This window comes from Acanthochromis polyacanthus, chromosome 2, assembly GCF_021347895.1.
Source record: "Acanthochromis polyacanthus isolate Apoly-LR-REF ecotype Palm Island chromosome 2, KAUST_Apoly_ChrSc, whole genome shotgun sequence".
Lineage (NCBI taxonomy): Eukaryota > Metazoa > Chordata > Actinopteri > Pomacentridae > Acanthochromis > Acanthochromis polyacanthus.
Window position 1 is genome coordinate 11,498,910 of NC_067114.1, and position 13,549 is coordinate 11,512,458.

Consider the following 13,549-nt stretch of genomic DNA (forward strand, 5'->3'; position numbering starts at 1 on the left):
GCACAGACATGCATTGATGCACGTTCTCGTTTTTAAAGGAACAGTTCCACATTTTGGAAAATACCCTTATCGATTTACGTGTGCCGTTAAACATTAAATGAATCCATACAAACACTCAACAGGTTGTGGTCTTAGCGAGAGTTACGTGCTGTTCTGTTTCTTAGGCAAGTGCAGTTATGTCCTGGAGCCCCAAAATTACCCAGATTCAACTGCCTTTAAGGACACAACTTGCCATTTTTTTCTCCTCTTCGTTTCTCAGTGCGAATTGTTGAAATGAGATACGCTGTGAGCCATGAGAAAGCATGCATACACACAGGTACGGTACACACACTTGCACATAAAACTGTACTCACCATACATCTTTCCCTCATCAGAGAGTATGATCTTTCTGCGCCCACAGGGAGGATAGATGGCCAGGGCCTCCTGGAAGCTCTGTTCAATGTCAGGGCTCCACACCCCCTCGGCATCATTGTCTACGGGCTTGTCTGCCGAGTCGCTCATCCTCTCCATGTCCTCGGCAGGGCTCTCGCTGCCGCTCCAGCTGCTGGGATCAATCGTGGCGGTTGGGCTCTCCAAGCTAAAGCCTGGAGCAGACTAGGGAGAGACCTGGAATTCCCAAATAAACAAACAAAACCCAGTCGTCACTACCACAACAAAGAGAGCAGAGATCTGCTTCCAAGAATACAACACAGTACACACTGTTAGTTGAGAGCACAATATGGAGTAGAAGCAGCCAAACAAGCTTGGACATAGCCAAGAATGTTGTTGACTTGATTTACAATGGATGTCATGGCTTTAAACAACTGAACATCTTCTCCCATGCGCGTCCTTCGTATAAAATGACATGACACAGAGCAGATGGTTACATTAAAATCTTATTTAGGTGTCAGATAAATGCTTCAGACTATTAAGGGACATGTATGTCATGCCTTAAAGATAAGGTGAGTCCATAAAAACCTATCACCAGGTAGTTCACTGGACCTTTATGTATAATATGTTTAGAGCATACTCTTAAGAGTTAAATAGTGAAGTAAATTTTTGTATTTTGATATATAGCAATAAGATATAACAAGTATTGCATGAGAAGTCAGTGTGTAAAGTTTAAATCCTGGAGCAAAAAAGCACTGACAGTCCTTATTACCACTGCTGTTGAGGTATCCTTTAGCAAAGATCTGAAAACCTACAGTGTCCAACAGAAAGACTGAGCTCGCAGTTGGCAGCTTTTAGTTGTGTGTATAATTTTCATTGTAAGGAGAGACATTTCTTCAAAAATTGTTCATATTCAACAAGTCTATGCGGTATAAATGAAAGAAGTTTTAAAAAAGGCATTGTGGCTACTAATCTGTAGCACCCACGTCACCAGTCAGCCACAGTCATCGCACACTGTGACGGCATAAAGAAACCAGACACTCGAGCATCGCAGAGAGGCCAGAGCCAAGCTGCTCACACAGAAAAAGAGAAAGTCTCATCTCACCAGCAGCCACTGACAAGACCAACAAATTCTGGGTGAATCTGCAGCTAATAAACTGAGGACTATATCACTAAGCGGAGAGAGCATGGCATAACATAAAACCCGTAACACATACTGTCACACGTAATATGGAAATTACTATTACACACTGCAAGATCATGAATGCACAGATGTGACTAATCATTTCTCCAGCAGATTGTGCATCTGCAACAGTGTAATAGTCAGTATAGACTGTGCGGTCTTTATGAATGGAAAACATGCTGCACATACTGGCATCAGCAGCCTAGTTTGAACCAGAAAGAGACTTTGAAAGAATTTAATAACATGGCTGAATAAGAAAAAAAATCAGACTTGACTTCACAGGTTCTATGTTGAGGGTGGAAGCGAAAATAGAGATCGTACGTCATGTAGATGTTGACTTTATGCTTGTAAGATTTGTATGGTAGATTGTGTGGCTTAAGAAGTGGATAACGTCCAAAAACAGACAAAACCAGCAATCGAGCATGCAGTTCTGTTTGTACACATCCATGCCAGCACAGTTGTGGTAACTATAAATTAAGGCTTTGCAAGGGAACAAGTATTATTATACTGTAAAAAAATAGAATCATCTCCTAGAATCTGCCCGTTCCAGAAGCGTTAACACTTAGAAAGTCTTGCAGCAATCAAGTCAAACACGGCTTACACAAACAGGCATGTCAAAACAAGATAACTGCGTAAACAAAATTCAGCATAAAAAAAAACTTCTGCTAAAGCACAGCGTGGACATGACACAAAAAAGCATGGAAGAATTGAATCCTCAGAAGAGCAAGTCCTCTGACCAAGTCATAGAGACGAATACTGAAGGTCACAAGTCCTTGTGGGATCAATGAGTTGGAATAGTTCTCATTTGACCAACAGGTGAAGAGGAATTAAACTGACACATTGCATGAAGCAGACTTGCATTTTTCAGATCAATGCAGTGGTCCATGTCACAAGTGTCTCCACTTCAGTCACACTATACAAACTAAAAGGTTATTTTCGGCCTCATGTCTATATTTCTACCTAAACATACAAGCAGATGATTGTACATTGGCCTGTGAGCTAAATCGAGCATTTTTATGTGCATCAAATCATGGTGACCGGATGAATCCAGTATCCACAATAACGGAGTACAATGTATGAGGGGATATTGGAACACATTTGGTTTAAAATGAAGGTGCACTGTCCTCCATTTTGATCACATACAATTAAAGTCAGACTACCTTTCAATAATAAATCTGCTGTACTTTAGAGCGGCTTTTTACTAAAGTAGCTCAAGATCAAACACAAAAACAGACCGCATTTGTCCATCTTTGTCAAACTCTTACTGCCTTTACCCTTAAAAAGACTTTCATGCTATACTTAATTTATTAACAAGCCACTGAGGTTTCTTTCTGTACTTAATCTCTCCACTCTTTCCAGACAACTGCTTCCTCCCTGAGCAAGATCCTATTCAAGCAGCACAAGCTGTCAGGAAGTGGGAATAGTAGCATATGTTTCTTCCAGCATGTCAGTTCATGAGGGGGAAAGGGGGGATGGGAGCAAGCTGTTGGGGAAAAAAAAACTCCCAGTGAGCAGAGAGAGCTTTTACTGAATTCCGTTTTTGTGTGCCGACTGCTGACACTGCAGAACTAACTCACAAACTGATGAGGGAGGGGAAACATTCCCATTTCAACCACTAAAAGGCTGGGACTCTCTCTAGATGTGCTCCTCTCATCCCAACCAAATGATGAACTATGCTCATAATCACATCCAGATTCAATGGTTATCTCAAAAACATAATTCTGAAGAGAATACTTGCCTGTGTCCTCTTTACGTCCAAGCGCTGATTTTGTGATACTTAAGTTTACTAAACCCTTACAATGTCTGGACTAACAAATCATTCTTTACAACTTTTTTCAAGCAAAAACTTTTTCAAATAAAACACAAGGCAAGTAAAAACAAACATTGCAGCTTCACAATAAGTCAGTAGCTTCATAATAATGCTGTTTCATCAGTAACTTGCCAGATACGGTTTGTGAATCCTTCTAAGAGTCTATTAAATATCTGTTTTTCCATAAGCACTCATACTTTAAGCAAACGTGTGACTTTGTGACTTTATCTGTTGCGTCAGGTTAATTCTGACACAGTCCTCTGCATTTTCTTTTCTCCAAACATTGCAACACAAAAACACTTTTGAAGTACTACATCAACAATAATGTAACTATTGCTTATGGAAACTGTTGTTTACAAAATGTGTAAACAGATCCGTCAACAGAGATGGAAAGTAAAAAAATATCTAAAAAATGTACTCCTCAAGTACTGCAAAAAGTAGAGATTCAACAGCTCATTTCTACCTTTACCTCTGCTTTTATTTAGCTTTACAACTTTGCTTCCAAGGTACTGCATCAACAATCGATAGCTTGTTCCTTTAATTGAGAAATGTTATTACTTTTTCAAGTAAAACAACAAAATAGGTTGGAAATCAGCTATACCACTTCAGTACTCTTCCTGTGGCACTCGTCATGATATCAGTGAACTAAAGAAAAAAAAAAACTCCCTGCGTCCTACTTCTGAAGTGTATATGAGCACCCTGAACTGGCAAAAAGCATGAACATATTAAAGTTGAATTATGTGGAGGAAAGAGCAAAAGTCATACTAAGCCAAACAATCCAAACAGTACTTGGGAACAAAAATGTCAGTAAAATGCAGAACCCCATCACCCTTCTAGTTAATAACACAATGCCACTAAGAGACAGCTTTCAGTAACATAAAAATAAAAGAACAGCTGGATACATTGCTGTATCGATTAACAGGCTCACTCCTACTTGCAGATCAGTTTCAAATAACCCAAATAAGAACTAAAGTAATGCAACTGGTGAAAATCCAAAGCTGCTCTCACTATGCAAACATACATTAATACTTCTGTTCTAATAGAAATGACTCCACTAATAACACAACGAACCTGGCAACAGTGACTTTCAACTTCCATCCTATATTCTTTGAAGATTAAACAAATGGCAAAAAGAACCTATAAAAGTTACACCTACAGGCCACAAAGGTTCAGAAATAATCGCTGATATATTCTGGATAAAAACTAACTAACCTTCCTTGAAGTCATCCTGAACTACTGACATAGGCTCAATGTACACTTCCACATAGACTGATTGCTAGTAATTTTAGAAAAACTGCTTTCACAAACAAGCCCTTTACTTTTTTTCAATAAAAAACAGCACAAATCCTTGAGATGCCAATCGTTTGTGATCTGAATAATATTTCTTATCTTGGAATTTGTCATTGTTTTTATTTCAATATTTCACCTCTATTTTAAAAGCAAGTCCCTTTGAGATCTCTATTATAAGAAGGCCCTCACTAGGGTTGTACTCTATCTTCACCTCGGTCTTTTCTTTTACTCCACCAGAATACCATAAAGTGTTAACAATGTCATTATTTAGAAAGAGAAAAAAAAACTTATTTCCACTTTAGCTTGGTGGCTGTAGATGACAGATGTTTGGAGAGGAGGCGAACTAATAATTTATATGAACATGAATAAAGCATGGGTGCAGGCTAATGCAACAATTTAGCATCCATGAATAATTTATTAAAGGATTTAAGCAATGCTTGTTAACAATCAACAAACATTATATAATTCTAAAATATCTGCAGGATGATAGTGGAAACTTTATGGGGCCCTTCAAAGGGTAATGTAAAGCTACATGTATTAATATTAAATTATGTTCAAATGAATGAATGAACAAATGAGTGAATGTTTGGTTTAACAACACATAAGTCTTTAGCATCAATGTACCACTGGGCCACAATGAAATGTTTTCATTGTCATTAAATGCACCATATAGTTTTGAAAACTTATGGATTGTTTTCATTTTGACAACAGGTAATGATTGATCAATTCTAAGCAAATATATTGATATGTTGAATCTGTACACCTGCTGTGAATTATCTAAACAATATGACCTAAATTAAAGCTATACACTGCACATTAGGCTTTCACTACACTATTAGAACTCCATTATACTGGAATATAGATCTGTCCAAGACTTATTTCTCACCTGTTCATTCATTCATTTTGTTCATTCAGCTCCTGTTGATATAAAGTGTTCAAAATATGACCCATATAATTCGGTATCAGATAATTCAGTGTAAGTTTGCATTCATGGTAGCAGTAGCAGTTATTCAGAAGCAGCATGGGTCAAAAGAAACCCATCTATAAATATATGTATATGTAAATATATATATAAAGAGAGAGAGAGAGAGAGAGAGAGAGAGAGAGAGAGAGAGAGAGACTTGTCCTCTGCACACTGAAATAATACTGAATATAAGTCATCGCTCCAAAAGATGAGTTTCGCTGCATCAACTGGATGCAAAGGAGCCACATCAATTAGATGCTTTTGCTGTGTGAAACATGTGAATGAAATAGCAGCTGTCAAAGAAGACGGTCTCTTAGTGCCTTAGAATCTGCAGACTAATTACATCTGTCAAAAGAAGGTATGAATGTCACCCATAGAAACACTTGTGGCTCACAGATAATTGCATACTTCTGTCTTTGCAGGGTGTACACCATAGAAATGGTCTTATTTGTGAGATGCGGGGTAAAGATGGCCCGCAATGCAATAAGTGAATGTGGTAGCTAAGCAGAGTAGTAGGTGTGACATGGAATTATGGGAAATTACACTTACTGCGAGATTACATAAACCACTCACCAAGCTGGAATCCAGCTCCTTAAATTAAGAGAACCCATTTCACCCATCAGACAGAGCAAGGTAATGAAATAGCAGATGAGAGGTCTCAAATGTAATTTTCCATGTGGAGTTCTTTTGTGCTGTTATCTCAGAGGGTGCAATAATGATTCTGTGAATGACTTTTGTGCACCCCATAATGGCCCACAGTAGCTAAGGCCACAGTGTGTAAAACTATAATTACCATGTGATTTCAAAACTCAACATTTTTAACGTGTTGTAAAGACATAGCCTGGCCTTTGCATAATTATAACAGCAATGTCAAAATTATTCCATTTTGGGTAACATGTAACCAACTATGAACACTTGGAATGACAGGCGTTACTCCAATTCCACTTTCTGTCATTTAAAACATTTTTTTTTTAAATTAATTACGACGAGAAAAGCGTGTTTGTGGAATGGAGTTTTTGAAAGCAGGTCTTTGAGGACCTTGAGATGCAGAACACGCAAAAATAAAACTTACCCCAAAAAAAATCAATGGAAATTTATTTAGTTTTACCACTCAAAGTAAAGTTGAGGCACGCAGCCACTGTCTAAACTGAATTACAATTAATTAAACAGGTGCAGCAATTAACAAGAGTCCAAGCCTTTTAAAAAAAAAACATTTTCAGAGCAAACACTCAACCTACTGCAATTTCTGCAATTTAAGAAAAGAAAATGGAATGATTGGATGGGAAAATTTTAATTTACGTAGTCACATTGAAAACATTTGAAAGCAGAACACAGTATGTAATTAAACTATGCAGACATTCCAGGCTGAACTATTGATTCTGTTTGGTCTTTCCTGTAGGTTTCATGAATACATCTACGGGTTTGAAGTACAAATAAATGAATAAATATAGGCTTGCAATACCAATTTCCAAAGGTCCCGGTGAGGCTAGAAAGCTTACTTATGCTGCTTCTGTTATTGGCAATGGCCTAGTGTTTATTTCATGCCTCTTTGAACTGGCAGGCTTAAGTGCCGTGAATCTGTCTGATATCATCTCTCTCAAATCTGAGGCCCACATCCCACTACCCAGCAACCATCAGGCCACTGTGGGATCAATCTTTGTTCGAGATTGATTTACAGGTTCTGTCAAAGCAGCTCTCTCTACCTGCCTGAGACTGAGAAACAGGTAACAACAACAACATGATCTGGACAACATCAGACGTGTCAGGAGCTCAGAAAAGAGGCATAGCTAAAGGTCTTCCACTTCTATAATAGAGGGAAAATTGACTATAAATCCAGGAGACAATATCTCTCTATCTGAGGATACATCCCTGTTCTGCCAGTAATACCAAAATATATATATATATATATATATATATATATAAAAAAATACAATTTACCATTCAAACATGAAATGTAATGAAAGCTCGGAGGACATTTGCCTATCAAAAATTTGCAGTGCATTCCAGACAGCATACGCCCATGTCACAGTGGTGTGGAGTGTGAGCGGAACACATAAAGCTCAGGAAATTAAAGCTGTAAATAAAGGTCCGTCAGATAAAGGATCTCCTGACAGTTATGAGAGCAGAGCAGGCCGAGGGCTGGCTGCTGGCTCATTCAGGACGCGTGCGGACGGGCACGAAAAAACAAATCACAGTGATGAGCATGAAGGCCACCATTTGCATTTGGCGCTGCCAATTCACACTGACTTTCATCTCTTTTTTTTCTGGTTCTTCAGCTGTCATTTACCCCCCGATTTACTTCTTCCGTTCTTGTTACTCTGCTGCTTTCATTTGATCTCTTTTCTCTTCTTTCTTGGAAACTGCTACATATCACATCGGACTCGTCTGTCAAAAAGAGTGTCCGAAGAGTCTTTCCATTTGTTGATCAGCCAGGTGAAATGAACAAAATCAAATGTGACTTCTTTGTTATTTTATACGACTTTCCAAGTATGTATGACATGATTTCATAATGGGCTGAATGAGGAGTCATTAAATGCATCTTTACACACAAACATTTCAAAGGTATTACCATTAGTAATACAGACATGATACTAAACAAGTAAAGGCATTTAGGTTTTGTTTGAACGTATACTTGCATATTTCCATGTGCAAAGAATTCCTTTATCTGTTTATTTGTACGTACGGGACAGACTGGACATAAAACGGATATGTTTCACTTTAAAAGCTACAATATTGTTGAGAAAGCTAATCTTGTGTAGACAGCAGATATGAAGTCATGACACATAATAAGCATCATAATTCATCCTAAAGGGACTATTTAGATGATTAGCAATATAAAGGTTAACTGTCTATTTAAGCTTACTTGTAGTAAAGCTGCTGTATTCACTACACAGAATACACTTTACTACACTGTGGTATTTAGTGTAATCACAATAATCGGGCAGCAAACTGTGGATTAAATACAAATGTTTTGCGAAAGTATTTAACCACATTCCTTAGTTATACTTCTTTCAATCTGGTGACTTTTTTTAAACATTATTTCATCACCTCTTGTTATTCATTGAATGAAAACAAACAAAAACAGTAAAGCTATCTTGTATAGTCTTCTATAATTGGAACTGTTTTGGGGAATTTAAGCAGTCATCAAATGAAGACACTATACTAAAATGCTCTGTGGAGTCTTTCATACTTTGTACATCAGGAGCCAACAACTGGCTACTTTTAAAGTCAGTCACCTTCATGTGACAAAAAAAAAACAAAACACCTGATGTAGCTCCTTTGTTGTTAGTGAGCCACACTGTTGCATTAGGTGACATGTTCCTTTATTTCCGCGTGCAATTATTACAACTGCGACCGGTTTTGAGAGTCACGTCTTCAGCAGGAATCAATGAGCCTCGGGCTGAGAGCCACAAGAGAAAGCAGAAGAGATGCACTAATACATATCGGTTTTGTTCTTTTCATGCTTTCTGTGTGCTCAAAATTTAGACTATTGCCATCTTTATCCTTTTAAGGCTACATATGCTCTAATGGAATAATGAAAGATGTATTGTTTGTTAACAAAACCGCTAACCCGTGTTGATGATGTAATTAGAAACCTACAGCTCCTTGCTGAAAATGTCCACTATTTGGACCTATTCAAAAGGCTAAACAGAGAAAGAAAAAAAAAAGTTTGGACAACACAGCTCTCCATTGCAGTGTCCTGGCTCGGATTCCAAACTAATTTACCGGGCACAGCCTGCATATTAATGTTGGGAGCTTACCCTCCAGTCTATCAGTGCCTTCACTGAATCCAGGGCACCTTCAGGGCAGAGAGAGCCTGCCTGATCTGTGTCAGCCACGATAACAATACAGCGACCATTGATGAAAGGTCTTGTGGGAATTTATTACAAGCAGTGACACGGGAATACGGTGCCAGAGAGACTAAATAACCCACATTTGAATACAAGCCACAAATTATACACGGTTTCAGTAAATGAAGTGACTGTGTGCCTTTGCTCCAAGGGTTTCCTTTCACTAGTGAGAAGCTGAACACCACTACCACTACTATGGTCAGCACTAAGAAAGGAAGTTGTTGATTTCCTGATTCATTGTGGTTAAGTGCCTAAAATGTTTATAGTGGTTTCAGAAAATGACTCATCAAATGATTCATGGAATATATATTGCTTTTTGCCTGTGTCCATGAGGCAGCTCATTTATTTGTCTTTTTTCAAATTAGAATAGGAGGAAAAGTACATGTCCCAGGGTCTAAATACTTCTAAGGCACTACACATCAATCATGAGTGGTTAAGACATTATGCTGTCTAAATGCCTTTTTTCCAGAACAAAAGATTGAGATTGCCATATGGTTAACATTATAAGGCTGTAATATTAAAGTGGTACGACTTCAAAGGGTTAGACAACCTCAATCATTTGCTGCTTTATTTAAAACTAGGGAGGCTCAAACATGACTCGTTCCTTTTGAATGGAAAGGCAACGTCTGTTGCTACTCGAGCAAAATGGAAGTGGACTTAAACACAGCCTTCCATAAGTATGCACAAGGAGGGAAAAAACTGTGTTGCACTAACTAAGGTGGTTGACAGGGCCAAAGTGCATTCGGTAGCTGGCAGTCATTTTATGGCTGCAGTACTGAAGCAGATTTGCTTAGATGACGTCAGTGGCTTTGAGCCAGCTTTTCCTTTTTGGTGGCACTCTCCGCTGGCCTCAGTGGGCCCTGCTCAAACTGCTGAGCAGCAGCGCATACTCTAAAATTCCCTTTCTAGACCAGGGTTTACCTCAGGGCACACACAGTCTGGAAGCCTGCAGGAGTGTCCTCTTTTTAAAGCATGCTTTGACCACGGAGAACACTGATGTTTTGATGTGATTCAACCCCTGCCACACATCACATCTAATTACACAATTAATGACTCTGTGTCGAGATTCAATTACAGATCGCAGATCTCTTTTTTTCTAGCCCAGAATTTTCATAACAAAATATAATACTGTGTATTGTCATTTCAATTAAAAATGTAGAACACCTAATGTGTTCCCAATCCCATGAGGAATTAGCAACAAATACAAAACATGCCTTGTTGCACCTCTGGGTGCAGATTAATTTCCTGTTTATACAGGTAAGGTATGGAATACTGTCCAAAAACAATGAAAAAGCTGAGAACTGGAAAAGCTTTTAACTGCTGACGGTAGTTCATAAAATCCAAGCCATGAAAACATGACAAAAAGATAACAACTAATCAAATTAAACATAAAACCAAGACAGAGAAATATGCATTTTTTCCTTTTGACTCTGCTTATCATGACTCTTCGTCTGTGGCCACATAAAAAAAAACACAAACGACTGCTAAAAGTTACATAGTTACACTCTAGCACACAGAGACATTGCCAGCCTGACATTATGTCAAACCCTCTAATTAGCCCGTTAGGTTTTATCTCAAATTTCTGTGACTATTTAAATTTTAAGACTAGTGCATGAAGGCAATCTAAACCTTCTCAATGAAATTAGAAGTCCAGCAGGACCAATAAAATAACTGGCTTCAAACTGATAGTCACAGAATTAAAAAGCTATTTGTAAATGAGATGAAGTTCAATCCATGACTGCATTATGGCGTAGAATGAACAGGCACTTCCATCAGTGGCCAATTAGGACAGACTGCATCTCTTCATGTGCTACTAATCAAAGCAGTCAGCAATGGAGGGTATTCTAAAATTTAAGCTAGTTATAATATTAGTGGTTAAAGGTAGAGTTGGTTTTTGATTAAAAAGAGTCTTTATCTTTAGCACCATCCAGGTAACTAACGGCAGTTATATCTCGAGTATATTTCCAAATATCTTAAGGAACTATGCTGTATTCTGTCAATACTACATGTAAAGGCTTCACATAGGAGACTTAGATGTGTATATGCGTGATGCCAGGCTCACAGGACCCCGTCACAAACAGGCGAAATGACATCTTTGCTATGTGACAACAAAAGAAAGAACTGATATTTGTCGTGTTTCCTCATGAAGCACAGAATGCGTAGAGACATTTGACAAATTCTTGGCCAAAATGCAGTTCTCTGAAGGTCGAGAGAAGAAAGGGAGAGTCTCACTTTGCTCCAAGAAGTAACACAATCCACTCTGTGCTTCACAAAAGCACATTATTCTGTCCACACTTCACAACAGATAGACTACACTCTCTGTAGTCCTACCCTCTGACCTCAACAAGGCGGCATAAAGGAACAAAAACGGAACAATAATGCAACATATCCACGACAGCACAAACCTTTCTTTCAGGTATTTATCAGTCTGTGCTAAAATTTCACAACTGTATGTCATAATGCAGTATGACGAACACAGTATTTCGTAGACGTACATTTTAAACTTTTATTTATGTAGTTGTGTTTTGTTTCAGTTTGTTTTTTTGCTCATGACAAATTCTAAATGATTTGTAAAACTTGACTAATCTTAATGCACTAAAAACAATACATGCTCACTGTCACCACAGCCGTGGATCTGCATATGTTATTGTCTCTTCGGGTAAATATGTTTTATCTTATGCTTCAAATCGGACAGAATTTGAAAACTCCTAGTTTCAGAGGTAAAGTCTCATTCGGTCAAACAAAGACAACATCCTATTCTTGCACAAATGTTATGCAGGCTCCCGTCCAACAGGTCCACTGGTTGCATAAGCTGAAAACAAAGCATCTATTTCTACTCCTGATTTTTTTTTCCTTCCAAGCAAGCAGATTTACTCTGTGACATGTCTGGGGTTACGCCTGACTGCATTCAGACTGTTTCCAGGAAATGATAGCAATGCATTCATATTAATTTGATTAAAAAATACAACGTCTTTTTGTCTCTTTGGTCTCTACAAAGTTACACTAAATGTTAAGGCGTGAGAAAATGCATGTTTCACATTACGAAAACGGAGAACATGTGCCCTTGCTATAACCAGCTGATTTCACATTAGACACAAAAAGAGGTGGGAAGCTGCAGGTGCTGCATCCAAAAACTTGTAGTCGCAGTAGTGATGGAAAGTGAATTTTGGTCAAGGACAGATTTTTAAAGCTTTTTTTCCCACCCATCTGCTCATTTGTGCCACTGCTTCTGCTAAGCTTATGAAAGTACAAAAGTGACACTTATGTAGAATTATTTTTTGTTGTCGTTTGATAGTCATGAACCACTGAAAGAAGTCAAGATCAGTCTGACTAGATGGCTGACAGAGGTACTAAAAAGCACAACTAGAGAGCTCACAAGAGAAAGAAAGATTTAGTTTGTAACTCACATCAAAATTTACAAAGTGTAAAGTCACTTTGATTCAATCCTACGAGCAGATCAGAGCTGTGTAAACTACAACCTGATGTCTTGTTTGTGCAAAGCAAATGCGACTATTTAAAGCAGCAAACATTCAGTGAAGTGTCACAAAGTGGACACAAACCAAAGTGTGGCACAAAAGGGGAGATCTTTCAGCCCTACACGGTTTACACCCACTTTTAAGCTAACTTTACTGCAGCTAATGAAAGCTTTGGCCTTATTCTCATCCCTCCCTTTGCATGATAGCCATGTTTTTCCCACAAGAGTCCACAGAAAAGTTATGTGGATGAAATCATTGTAAGGAGTGAAACTTTGTGACACACAGCTGGCCTGCAGTTGGGATATTTCACTTTTAGCTGAGCAGGCATTTCCCAAAGTAGAGGAAGGAAAAGGGACAACAATGAAGGAAAGCCCGAATAAAATCTCCATAAACTCCACAAAGCAACTCGAAATTTAAACAAACCTACATGCTGCCCTTGAAATACACTTACAGTAACGTAATCTGGTTTAAAAATGAGCGAGTCGCAAACATCAGTTTAAGCTAATTTTCCTCATAAACGAGACTTGGGCTGTTTTTAATGCTATTTCAACCCCCTAAAATAAGTCAAGAGGCAACAAAAAAGCAATTTAACCTGCTACTTTTGGT

At 38.3% G+C, this 13,549-nt stretch overlaps 1 protein-coding gene across 7 annotated transcripts in view; it reads right to left on the reverse strand.

Moving 5' to 3' along the window:
* The window catches only part of tead1b (TEA domain family member 1b), a 49,807-nt gene that overhangs the window by 35,180 nt on the left and 1,078 nt on the right, over positions 1-13,549 (reverse strand). For all 7 annotated transcript variants that reach the window (XM_051939960.1, XM_022216486.2, XM_022216485.2 and 4 more), the window contains exon 3: positions 354-606. In XM_051939960.1, the coding sequence (XP_051795920.1) occupies positions 354-510 (157 nt within the window). In that variant the 5' untranslated portion in view covers positions 511-606. The remainder of the gene's footprint in view (positions 1-353; positions 607-13,549) is intronic.